This window comes from Eulemur rufifrons, chromosome 23, assembly GCF_041146395.1.
Source record: "Eulemur rufifrons isolate Redbay chromosome 23, OSU_ERuf_1, whole genome shotgun sequence".
In the NCBI taxonomy this organism is placed as follows: Eukaryota; Metazoa; Chordata; class Mammalia; order Primates; family Lemuridae; genus Eulemur; species Eulemur rufifrons.
This window is the reverse complement of record NC_091005.1, coordinates 3,147,636-3,160,750: the sequence shown is the minus strand read 5'-3', so window position 1 is coordinate 3,160,750 and position 13,115 is coordinate 3,147,636. Positions and strand designations below refer to the sequence as shown.

General features: G+C 53.0%; 1 protein-coding gene across 2 annotated transcripts in view; it reads left to right on the top strand.

Annotated features, from left to right (window-relative positions):
• Positions 1 to 270: 270 nt before the first annotated feature.
• LOC138373864 (liver carboxylesterase 1-like) overlaps positions 271 to 13,115 on the top strand; it is a 30,901-nt gene continuing 18,056 nt past the window's right edge. The window contains exons 1-5 of one of the 2 annotated variants that reach the window (XM_069456479.1): positions 271 to 452; positions 4,034 to 4,238; positions 6,730 to 6,874; positions 9,695 to 9,828; positions 12,208 to 12,361. In XM_069456479.1, the coding sequence (XP_069312580.1) occupies positions 401 to 452; positions 4,034 to 4,238; positions 6,730 to 6,874; positions 9,695 to 9,828; positions 12,208 to 12,361 (690 nt within the window). In that variant the 5' untranslated portion in view covers positions 271 to 400. Of the gene's footprint in view, positions 453 to 4,030; positions 4,239 to 6,729; positions 6,875 to 9,694; positions 9,829 to 12,207; positions 12,362 to 13,115 lie in introns of both variants that reach the window. The other variant, XM_069456478.1, reaches the window with a different exon arrangement.

The following is a 13,115-nucleotide window of genomic DNA, read 5'->3' as shown; positions in this document are numbered from 1 at the left end:
GAGTGTGGGGCTGTGAGTTGCTGTGAATATTTCTGAGCTTGTTCTGGGGACCCCACACCAAAGCTCCCCCTTGCCTAAAGGCATCTGCCTGCTTGTGCCTGGCTTTGGAAAGCTCCCAGCCCGCTAGGGTTAGAGTCCCACAAAGCAGAAACCCTTATGTAACTAGTTGCTTGGCAAGTTTGTGGCTATCTGTAATCTGAGAGCTGAGTGTGGACTATTTACATAAAAGAGGCTAAACTGAGTGGGCGTGGCTTAGGGGTTCCAACAAATGCCCAAGGAGACCTGTGGAAGTGCAGAGAGCGTTCCTGTTATCCCTGATTCGATCACTGGGCTGAGGGGGCTCAGGCTCTCTGAGGGGCATCAAGATCTCCCAGGCCCAGGGACCTGCTCTCCTTCCACAATGTGGCTCTGTACTCTGTTCCTGGCCACTCTCGCCGTTTCCAGAGCTGGGGGTGAGTTCTTCTGAAATACAAATATCCAGGGTGCACTTGGAAATCCTTGTCCTGGGCCGAGGTGGGTGAGGATGGGTACAGAGAAAAGGCACTACAGGTCTGGTGCTGCAGAGGTGCGCGCTTCCAGATTTGGACTTGGACTTGGAGCAGCGGAGCCCAGCTGGCCCCAGCCTGTGTGGAGACACAGCGGGGGAGAAACGGCCTGAGACCCCAGCTGCACTTCACGTGCCTCAGGCAGGAGGGCGACGGGCTCACCTAATGCCTCACACACGAGCAACGTGGGGAGCTCAGCTTAATTTCTTCTGTCGTTAGTCCAGATATGGCCAGATACGGAGAGTGACACAGCAGAATACTAAGAGCAAGGACCTTGCAGCCTGAGGGCGTGGGTTTGAATCCCAGCTCAGCACTTCCTACCTGTGCGTCCCTAGGCAAGGAACTTGACTTTTCTGTGTTTCAGTTACGGCATCTCTGACATAGGGATGCCTACAGTACCTACCTCGCTGGGCTGCTGTGGGGATGACATGGGACGTTTCCAAGGCACTTAGGACAATGTCTGGTATAGAGGAAGTGCAGGAAAGGGTTGGATAAATGAAGGGGTTGTTTATAAATGTATTGAATTAATAGAAAATTTGAGGTATGGTCAGGGCAATGTATGAGGAGCCAATGATCGCCATTGAAAAAGCGGTTTGTCACTCACAGTTCTCAGGAGGAGGGGCACACACTGGGGTGGGGGTGGGGCACAAGGGGAAACTCCAGAGCGGTGGGGGGTGGGGGGTGGGGGGTGGGCAAGGGCTTTTGTTGGGATTTCTGCTGGAAGAGGCAAGGCAGGGGGAGCAGGCTGAGCACTGGCTACTGTGAGTAATTTCAGGGGCCTTCGGGGCACAGGGGCCGTCCCTGGTTGTCTGGTAACTGGCTCTGGGGTGACTAGGGCAGGTGGATGGTGGCCCAGGGTGTGGGAACCTGTCAAGGAGGTGGTTGGTGTGTGGGCTCTGGGATGGTTGGTCCCCGGAAGGGACAGTTCCTCCAGAACCAGCAAGGCCTCAGGTGGCGAAGCATGAGAGCACAGACAGTAACAGACGTGGGAAGTACAGGGGGCAGCGAGGGACCTTGAACTACATCTGTGCCATTTTATAGACGGAGATGCTGAGACCCCAAAAGCAGAATGCACTTGCCCAAGGTCACCTGGGTAACCATGCCCTGGTCTATCTCTGGCTCCTGGATGCAGAGCCAGGGGTCCCACCTTCAGCCCTGACAGCCAGGCCCTGTCTGGGTTCTGTCTTTGTGACAGGGCAACACTGTGAGAGAGAGGCCTGGAACTGTGCGTAAGGGCAGAGTAAGAAAGGCGCCAAATGTGGACTTGAATGTTCCTTTAGCTCTGGTTACCCCTGGCAACGTCATCCGTTTCCACCTTTAGCAAGTCCTTACAGGCTGCTTCCATTTCATGAGTTTCCTCATCTGTAAAATGGGCATGTTGATGCCTACCTAGCATGGCTTTCCTAAGGTTAATTTAAAGGAACTGGAATGTATGTCTGGCATGTAGCAAGTGCCCACTATGCACATGCCACATGTAACACATGGTAACTGCTGCTGTTCCCATTCTTGCTTGTGCCTCCCGTCCACCCACTTTTTCCCCCTTGGCATTCTGGCCTCTGTCCACTTCATTCCTTGCTAGGCCCACTGATTTCTTCTCTGACATTACTTTCCTCCTCTCCCCTGGGCTTCCGTGTTGCCCTGGCGTTTTCCTGCGGAGACTCTGATGCGTATTCTCGGTCTGGGCTGTAGCTGTCCCTGTTTTATCTTTAGTTCTTTCCCTTCTCTCTCACACTGGCCTCTTCGATGAAGTCACACGCATCCATGGTGTGCACCTCACCCTCTGGAAGATGAACCCACCCTGCCCTCACCCAACCTCCTTCCACTCTAAAGTGCCCACGTCCTGTGGGATCCTCTTGCCAGGATGTCTCCCTGACACCCACACTGACCTGTGTGAATTGGGACCCAGCCTCACACGCCAGCTCTTTCATCTCCTTCGCTTCCTGTCCCCCACATCTGGTCAGGGACTGAGTCCTTCAAAATCCCTTATAGACATCACCGTATTCATAAAATTTGTCTTATAATTATGAAATGGCATCTATGTTCAGTGCAGAAAACGTGAAAATCACAAAGAAAACAAGTCACCTGCAATGCCACCCACTGCCACGGCAGTGAACAGCCTTCCAAGGACGTTCATCTCAGCGTTATTTGTAGTAATTAGCAACAGCAACAAAAGAAAACAGCCTCAGTGTCCGCAGTATAGGATCAGCTATTAAGAACATGAGACATAGATACTGTTTTGTAACCAGGTGTTGCCTAAGGAGTTTCTAATGTCATTGAACATTCTCTGATGAGACCCAATCTGGATTATTCTTTTCTGTTCTGGACACACACACTGAAAGACAAGTTGAATGTTTATCTGTATCCAAAGCAGCTCAATGGGGAGGACAAGAGGCTAGAAATAATTTCCTGGGAAGGATGCTTAGAGACATCGAGGTCACTTGAGGCCAGACAGGACTGGGAGGGGGTGGCATGAGCAAACATCTGAAAGGCCACCTGCCTGGAAGATCGCATTAGCTTGGTCCCATGGCAGGTGGAACCAGGACTGACACGGAAGCTGCAGGGACATGGACGTCAGCTCAGGGGGGAAGAACTGTCTGCTCTGCAGAGTGGAGCAGCCGGGACTCTGCCCCCCAGTCTCTGTCCTCTGGACGTCCTGCTCTGAGCCACGGCAGAGTCCTCCTCAAGCTTATGTCCCTTCCTCCAGAACACCTCCTGCTGCTCATTTGCCTATGAAATAAAGCCCCAGCCCTCAGCCTGGCATTCTAGGCCCTCCCGGACCCGCAATCTCTCATCCCAGGGTTAGTTTCCACTCCCCGTAGCCTCCACCTGGTGCCCACGGGCCGCTCGCCCTGCCCGGCAGCCTCTGCATTTTGCTGTCTCCGAGCCTCGGCACAGTCTCTCCTCTCTACTTCACACCCCTCCCTGCTTTCATCTCCCCTCATTCAGTCCTCCTGCTGCTGCAGGTCCCAGCCCCTCCACGTGCCACCAGGCAGATGGCCTCACCCCTCTTGTACCTCCTGAAGCACCTCACAGGTACCCTCCCAGGACACCACCACTTTCTTCCCGGATTTAGGCTCGAGTGTGTATGTGGCTCATTCCCCCTGCAAGGCTCGGTTCTCCTGGGAATAGGAGCCACCGCGTGTTCACCCTGTCACCCTGCATGCGGCTCAGTGCAGGATGTAATAGATGAATGTTCCAGAGGCTTCTCAGAGGGAGACCGAGTGACTGTTTTCCCAGCAGCTCTCCTTGCATTTATTTTTGACTGGGTGCTTTTGCACCTCCTGTTCCAATTTGCTCCTTAAAACAGCTCTGTGAGTTAGGAAGGACAGTGACCCCTCACCCCTTTTTCGTGTAAGGAGAAACTGAGGCATAGAGGGCTTAGGTGACTTACTCAAGGTCACACGCCTAGAAAGTGGCAAAACCCACCAAGAATCCAAGTCAAACCTTTCTCCTCTGATGTGTCCTCATTTCCTCTCGATGTCCAGCAGGTCACCCATCCTCGCCACCTGTGGTGGACACCGTGCATGGCAAAGTCCTGGGGAAGTACGTCCGCTTGGAAGGATTCGCACAGCCTGTGGCCGTGTTCCTGGGAGTCCCCTTTGCCAAGCCTCCTCTCGGATCCCTGCGTTTTGCTCCGCCGCAGCCTGCAGAGCCATGGCGCTCTGTGAAGACCACCACCTCCTACCCGCCCATGTAAGCCGGTGGGGCTGGCTTGGGCTCCTTTCATGGGGATGTTTGCCTCAGAGTGATGCAGGATGGAGTCCCGGCAACCCCCTGATCGGCTTGTACTTTGTTCTGGAATCCTTAAGAACTCTGTAGAAGCTTAAGAACATTCCAGAACTCTCAGAATATTCTAGAGTCTTTTATTCAACACATAAATTTATTGAGTACCTACTGGGTGCCAGGCATGTTCCCAGGTCTTGGGATCCATTGGTGAACAAAACAAAGATCCCTAGCTTCATGGAGCTTGCGTTCTAGCAGAGGGAGACAGACAATGAATAACCTGCAAATTTTTAAATGAATAATCTGCTCTGTTAGAATGTGATAAGTGCTCTGAGAAAAAAGCAGTTGAGCAGATGATAAGAAGTAATAATCCTATCAATTCTTCTGACTTGCACTTTGACACAGTTGTGGGGTAGGGTGCATGAGGAGAGGTATGTGGGTGGGGAGTGTAGGGGGGTGTTGGCTTGCTGAACTCTCAACTCCCGGTGTGTCTAGTTACTTATTCACGAGCAGAGCAACGGTTGGCGTTCCCTGCCTGCCTGGCCACGTTGGGCACAGCAGCCCAAAGGTTCCAGTTGGCCTCACTGCTCCCCTGCCCAGGCACCTCAGGCACCTGCATGCCTCCACCCTGCATGATTCTCTTCCTCAGCAAGACGTTTCTCAGGGTCTCCTGGACCTGCCTCTGGCTGCCTCCCTTCCTTTCCTTTCTTTTCCTTTCTCTTAAAAATAATATTCCCTGTTTTTATTTTCTGTTTCCAAATCTAATACATACTTACTACAGAAAATGTAGGAAATAGAGGGAAGGAAAACTAAGGAAATTAAAATCATGGTCAATTCCACCAGTCAGAAAGAATTGCCGTTAATATTTTAGATAGTTTTCCCAGCCTTTATCTGTTGCATACTTTCTTTCTTGAAAATGGCATCATATATATGGACAGTTTGGATGCCTGCTTTGCTCATTGCACAACCTGGCATTTAACAGCTCCATTACATTGGGTATTGAACCATAATTAATTTACTCAATTTCTTATTTGGGATCATTAAGTTGTTTTTGACAATATAAATAACACTGTAATGCACAGCCTGTATTAAATCTCTATGCCCATTCAAGAATATTTTAGAAGTTTCAAGAAATGACATTGCAGAGTCAAAAGTATGCGGTTCTTGTTCAATTTTCCTCCACAAATGTTCCAACTACAATCCTTCTATAAATGTATGAAAACCTCTATTCAGCCGACTCTTGCCAATGTTTAGAGTTATTAAAATCGTTTTTGGCTATTGAATTGCAAAATGGTAGTGATAAATATTATTTTGCTTTTTATTTGCATTTATAGTGAAGTTGAACTATTTTTCTCTTTTTTGACATTTGAATCTCTTTTTTTCTGAATATCTGCCCTTGCTCTTGGTGATCTGGGGACAAATCTCCCTGAATGGAAATCAGGAAGTCACTTTGCTAACTCTGATTCTGCTACTTGACAGCTGTGTCATTCTGGCCCCTGAGTCCCTCCGTCCTCATGTGCACAGTGGGGCTGCGGTGCCGCCTCCTGGGTACATTGAGATCTGGGAACATTGTCTATAATGTACTCAGAAATGTAAACCCCGCATAGCGTGGATCTTCCTGCTATGTGGCCCTGGGCAGGTTCTCGAACCTCTCTGTGCCTCAGGTTTTTCATCTGTAAAATGAGAATAATACCAGAATCTATGTCATGGGGCTGACCTGAGGCCTAAAGACATTAGTACATAAAGGGTACTTAAAACAGTGGCTGGCCCATTTGGAAGACTCAATAAATATTACCAGTTTTCATCTATGTTGGATCTTTGAGATCTTTCATCAGGGCAACCAACAGAGCTTGCTGAGGATGAGTTGATGGTAGAACCCTGGCAGGTCAGAGCTGCAAAAACCTTCTAGAAATCACTCCCCTCATTTACACCCGGCAGATTGGGGTCTCGAACAGAAAAGCAATTCACCCAACGTTACTCAGCAAATGAGTGGCTGAGGCAGGACTAGAATATAGATGTTGTCCCATAAAGGTTTTACCCTGACCTGTTGCAGACCCTAAATGCCTGCCATTTGAGTGACTTCTCATGGTGTGTGGAAGTCTCCTGTGGCCTGGAACATATTTACCTGGTGGAGGAACAGGGTCACCGTGCAGGGATCCTCAGCATCCCACCTTCTGGAGCCCTACAGATAGCAGGAAATGTCACCTCCCAGGGGAGGTCAGCATCTCTGCAGCCTCCTCTCCTTGAGGCAGGGCATCCCAAAGGCTCTGAGAAGGACAGCGAGTCCGAGGGCCCCACCTGGACCCCCAGATGCCTCCTCTCCCTTCCAGCATCTTGAGTCTCTCAATGGCAAGTCCAAGTACAGGCTGAAACCTCCCAGAGCAAGGCCCAGAACAGCCCTAAGAGACACCTTGCTTAGGTCTGCTTGAACCTCAGGGGTTCCTCTTTCTCCCCTCCCCAGGTGCTCCCAAGACCCAGTGGGAGGGCAGCTGCTCTCCGACCTCTTTACCAACAGAAAGGAGAACATTACTCTCAAGTCGTCTGAAGACTGTCTGTACCTGAATATTTACACTCCTGCTGACTTGACCAAGAGAAGCAGGCTGCCGGTAAGCCGTGGGAACCCCTGGCCCAGACGTGCCGGTTCCACAACCACGGGGTCTTCTGGTGCAGATGGGAAGCGGGTGAAGGCAGCGGGGGAGGGGGCAGCATGGCCAGGACTGCTCAGGGGCCGCAGGGCTTGCACAGGAAACACAAGTTTCCAATGTCAGTTTGCCCTCGTGACACGGAACCACTGGGGGAGTTTGCTGTTCGTCTGTAAGGCACATCTTAATTGTCCCAAGTTCTCTCATGCTCACTGAAGGACAAGAGTGATTACCCTTAGTTTCTAGGTTAAGAATATGGTACCCAGAACAATTTGGACATAATTTTCCATAGTGTTAGAGCTAGGAGGCATCTTAAAGAAAAGCCAATAACCCAACTCTCCCGTTACATATAGAGAAACTGAGGCCCAGATGGGGGAACACGGAGGTTGCGCAGTATGGTTGGCAGGACCAGAGCTCAGGTCTTTTTGATCTTCAAACCAGTGTTTTTTGACGTGGATTAGGACATTGAGCGAGTGTGTGGCCTTTCCCGAGCCAGCATACCAAGATCCGCCTGAGAGAACTTTAACTGTCATATTAGCAAGCTGTTGGGTGGAGCCTAGGACAGTCCCAGAGGTACTTTCCTTTGTCTTTGGCCAACCACCTAGGATTTTTTTTTTTTTTTTTTTTTTTTTAGACAGAGTCTCACTCTGTTCCCCTGGCTAGAGTGCCGTGGCATCAGCCTAGCTCACAGCAACCTCAAACTCCTGGGCTCAAGCGATCCTCCTGCCTCAGCCTCCCGAGTAGCTGGGACTACAGGCATGCGCCACCATGCCCGGCTAATTTTTTCTATATATATTTTTAGTTGTCCCTATAATTTCTTTATATTTTTAGTAGAGACAGGGTCTTACTCTTGCTCAGGCTGGTCTCGAACTCCTGACCTTGAGTGATCCACCTGCCTCTGCCTCCCAGAGTGCTAGGATTACAGGCGTGAGCCACCGCGCCCGGCCCCTCCTAGAATTTTAACCAGCTGATTTTTCTCCCTAACAGTCTTAGGACTGGCACATGCTGGTGACCCCGTGAGTCAGCATTTCCCAAATGAACGATGGACCAGAGATGGGGCAGGCTGCCAGCTGCAGGCTGGAGGGTGGGGAAGGGGAGGGTCTGCTGGAAAAGGAGGCGATGCCTAGGGTGGCCAGGGGAGGGTGTCAGCACCCGGCCAGTGTGCCAGGATCACTTTTGCTTGGTGCCAGGAGTGGGGGAGGAGGTTTGTGAACTTAGGACTAGATGTTGGCCCCACACGCTTTGTAAGGCACAAGGAAGTGGGGACAAAGGTTCACCCACTCCCTCATTCATTCATTCTTCTATTATGTACTCACTCAGCGTCCCCTCTGCAAGGTTAGACTTGGGGGTTGGGGAAAGGAGGAACATGAAACCGCTTCCAGGCAGCCCCTGCCTGCAGGGATCCTGCCTGCAGGGATCCTGCCCTCTGGGCTGACTTCGGCATGTTACCGCAGACCAGCCCGTGGGCGCAGCCGTCACTCGTCACTCGGAGACGACGGTCACCTCAGCCCCTCCCCAGGAGGGAGGCAGGGATCAGACAAACAGGGGCTGTGGGAGCCTGCAGACGGAAGAACCTCTAGTACAGACACAGGATCCAGAACTGCAGGGTCTGGGTTTGAATCCTGCTTCTGCTTTGACTAGCTGAGAGACCTGGGTGAACTGTTAAGTTCTCTGGTTGCTGTTTCCTTGCAATGGGAGCCGTCAGGTGCATGTTCATTGCCGACTGCCCACCTTTGTCTCCGCCCCTGGCTGAATATGAAGAGCAAGCCCTTGTGAAACCTCAGAGGGGAAGGGAGGATCGTACCCCACCCTAACAGCACGCTTGCTGCACTGTGGCCACTGGCTGCCGTGTGCTGGGCAGCTCAGCACCTGGACTCTGGACCCGACTGCCTGGGTTCGAGTCCTGCTTCTGCCACTTGGCTGTGTGACCTTGGGCAAGTTAAGTGCCTCAGTTTTCCAATCTGTCAAACAGTGCAATATTAGTACCTACCTCGTGGATGGTTTATTTTAAAGTGCTTAGACAGTACTTGGTGCATAGTTTGTATTATGAGTTGTACTTTTTCATTAACAATGTTATTATAATATAATTATTTTAGCCCCTTTCCACTTCTCCTTGTTATGTGAGCTCTTTACTTTCAAGAACCGTGTGTCCACTCTCGTCCTCAGTTCCTATCACAGTCCCTGGCACATAGTAGGTTCCCAGATAATGTTAGTCAAGTGAGTCAAAGCTTCCTGAGGCGGGTGGATTCCAGGCCGGGCTTTGCAGGGTGGGTAGGATTTGGGGAGGCAGAAGGGAGGCAGGAAGGAGGCATAAAAGGAAGCGCTACCATCGGGGCATGTGTGCTTCTTGAGACAATCACTTGTACACAGGGAAGTGTAATTCATAACCAAAAAAATAGCTGCGATGCAGCTGCAATGCAAGCTGGTATATACCCACGCAGCGCTGGCTGCAAGGTCCAGCATGAGGGTGACGGGAGTGTCGGGGACAACAGGGCATCCTTAGCCTTCCCTGTTATTCCCATGGTGATGTGCTCAGCGTCAATAGCCTGGGCTGGGGAGAAAGGCGGGGGCAGCCAGGCTGCATCAAGTGGGTGGTGGCCTGGGCTGTAGCTGGGAGGGTCGTGGAGGAGAGACGTTTCCTTTGGAACCTCGCTGGGCGCTGGTGGACTTTGGGTAATGGCCTGCTTGAGTCACGGCCAAGAAGTGGGCTATCAAACCAGACAACCTCTGAGTCCTTCCCAGCTCCGCTTCCTATAACCAGTGTGGGGGTCCCTCCCTGTCCAGGTGATGGTGTGGATCCACGGAGGTGGTCTCATGGTGGGCGGGGCCTCCACCTATGATGGCCTGCCCCTCTCTGCCCATGAAAACGTGGTGGTCGTGACCATTCAGTACCGTCTGGGCATCTGGGGATTCTTCAGGTAAGTTTCTGGGCTCTCCTGCCTGCACTCCGGTCCCAAAGTGAAGATACTAGGAGCCAGCGCTGGTCATGTCAGCCCTCAGGAGACCTTTGCTAAGTTCCTTATGAAAGGCATCCCAGTCTCCTCATAACTGGACACTCTTACCTTCTCATGATCCAGCCACACTTGTTCACTTGCTCTGGAGCTTTTGCATGTGCTCTTCCCTCTGCCTGGAATGCCTACTCTACCTGGCAAACTCCTATTCATCCTGCAATGCCCAGCCCACATGTTGCCTCCTCTGAAGTACTCATCTCCTTTTCAGCTGTGCTGCCCCAGCACGTTCCACATTCCTCTATCAAGCCATTAGATGCAGCGCAGCGGTGAAAGGTTCACACATCTTCCTTCTCCTAATAATGAAGGGAAGGCCAGACTCACAGAGCATGCTCAGGGCTTGCTTGTGGGTGAAGGAATGGGTGGCTGGAGATGGGAGATTGTCGGAGCAGCTGAGCCAGGGAGCCACCCTCTGTGGAGGAGTGTTGGGGTGCGCTCACCCCATATCTTGTTAGAAATCTGGCACATGCAGCAGTCAGGACTAGAGGCTTCTCTGTGGGGACAGGAAGCAGGTTTCCTTCTGGGCACAGTGACCGTGAGCCTTTTCTGAGTGCACCTGACTCAGAACACCTGACCCCGAGGTGTGATGGGTGGGTGGGGGAGGGGATCCACTCACTGCTGGGAGGACCCAGGGAGCAAGAGGACGGGCTGTGCTGGGCCTGCCAGTGGGCATCCCGGCCAGTCACCGAGGTTTCGCCTTCCTTGAGACTCCACATCCCTTTCACCTACGGCCCCGTCTCTGCTGCCCGTTACAGGAAAACTGCTAGTGTCCTGTCTGCAGTCCCCTCCTCCCTGTCTGTCCTCTACTCACGCCAGCCGGGTTTTCCCCTGACCACGCCGCCAGGCTGTTCCCGTCGAGGTCACCCATGACCTCCACCTGTCCTCGGCCCAACCTTCCCTGACCTCTTAGCAGCAGCCGCTGAGGGTCCCTCACACCTCTGTGACATGCTCCCTTCCCTTGGCTCCCGGCCACCCCCACCTGGCGGGCTGCTCCTTCTTAGCCCCTTTGTGGGTCCCTCCTCGTCCCTGTCCTTGGGACTCAGTGTCTCCCTCTCCCTCTGCACTAGTTCCTACCAATCCCCAGGACACTGTCAGAGCCCTGTGGTTCGGCCATTTCTCCTTTAATCCCAGACACCCTTCACTAGCTACCTCCTCTGTCCCCGCGGGCTGTCTGAGGCCCCTCACTCTTCACAGGGACACACCGAGCCAGGACTCCCACGTCCTCCCCAGGCACAGGTGCCCCTGCTTCTCCCAGCGCCCCCCCTGCTCAGGTGCCGGAGGCTCCGTCCTCCCAGTTGCCCGGGATAAAGGCCACGAGGGCAGCCTGGACTCTTCTCTTTTCCCCCGCACGCAGGCGACAGCTGATCCTCCTGGCTCCACCTATGAGATGTACTCAGAGTCCCCCCGTTGCTCACCCTCCATTGCTTCACCCTAATCAGTCTGTCTGGCTCTGGCCTGGATTATTATCACAGCCACTCACTTGGTCACTCTGCGACTTTTGTGCTGCAGCTGAGCCAGAGAGATCATAAAGGCATAGACTGAGTCACGTCATTCCTCTGCACAAACCTGCAGTGGCTTCCCACATTACCTGGGGTGACATGCATCGTGCTTCCCCAGGCCCACAGGGCCCTCTCCAGCTGCACCTGCTACATGCACACGGCGTTCGCTGGGCCCCAGGGCCTTTGCACTTGCTGTTTCTTCTCCCTGGAATCGTCCTCTTTGGATATTTGCAAGGCTCACACGCTCGTTTCATTCAGGCTTCTACTCAAATGTCACAGCACCCCGGAGATCTTCCCTGGTCATGGGATCTGAAGTAGCACCCACTGCCCCACCCCGGCCTGTTCCCTCACCCCATTTTATTTTCCCTCAAAGCACTTTCACTACCTGACATTTTATTCTGTATTTATTTGTTCGTTTGTTTGTGGTCTGTACTATGAGCTCAGTGTAAGAAATTTTCCCTGTTTTGTTCTCAGTTTTGCTCTAGCTCCTAGAGCAGTATTGGGCACTGCTGTGCCTACCAACGGGTCATCCTGGGCCAGTCACTGAGCTATCACCTTCCTTGAGACTCCACACGTAGTAGATGCTCAGTAAATGGTGTCCGGATGAGAGAATGTAGAGCCCTACAACAGCACATGCTGGGGAATGGAAGGCAGGGGAAGGCCCCTGTGTCAGGGGTGTGGACGCCCAGCCTTACTCTGGAAGGCTCACCGGGAGCCCCCGGCCCCACCTCTAGTCCTGAGAGCCCTGCCATGGCGTCTGTGCTGCCCACCCCAACCTCTTCTCTTACAGCACAGGGGACGAACACAGCCAGGGGAACTGGGGTCACTTGGACCAGGTGGCCGCACTGCGCTGGGTCCAGGACAACATTGCCAACTTTGGAGGGAACCCAGGCTCTGTGACCATCTTTGGAGAGTCGGCGGGAGGCGAAAGTGTCTCTGTTCTTGTAAGTGTTCCTGGCACCAGGCCCCACCCCCAGGCTGATGTGGCATCTGACGCTCTTGGAAACCAGCCCACCCAGCCACAGGCACCTTTGCTTACAAGGCCTGGATTGGGGACAGACCCTACTTATTTCCCAGAATCAGGTTGTGGAGAGCTAATGTCCAAACTCTCTTTGGCCCCCAGGAAGCTCACAGCTGAGCTTTATGTCCTGGGGCCGTAAGAATCTCCAGCCCCAGCCTGCACTGGTGGCAGTCCTCCTCTGGCACCTTGGCTGAGCTCTCTCTCTCCTTCCTAGCTATTTTAACACCAGGACTCAGCTCACTTCCCCTGGGCAGTAGGGTTGGGTATAAATTATGAACATATGGAGGCAAGGACAAGAGCTGGACAGAGGTCATTGTGTGGCTTGAAGCCAGATCTATGTGTCAAGGGGACGAGAGCACTAAGATCAGGCAGGAGCCTCCGCTGAGGTGGTCTCACGGCCCCCCATGCCCAAGAGGGAGGCGGCCGTCTGTGGGACTGAGGGACCAGGTGGGCTGGGGGAGGTGGGGGAGGAAAGACAGCTGGAACACAGGATGGGGAGGGAGGGGACAGGGCATGTGGGCCACAGACACAGCCTGGGGGCGCGAGATGTCCTGCCAGTGTGGGAAATGGGGCTGGGGGAGACGCTGAGGGCAGCGGGGATGGAAAAGCAGGTTGGAAGGAGCTGGGGGCTGGGAGGAGCCCTCCGGGTGCCTCGGAGTTGGGCAGGGGCTCAGCCC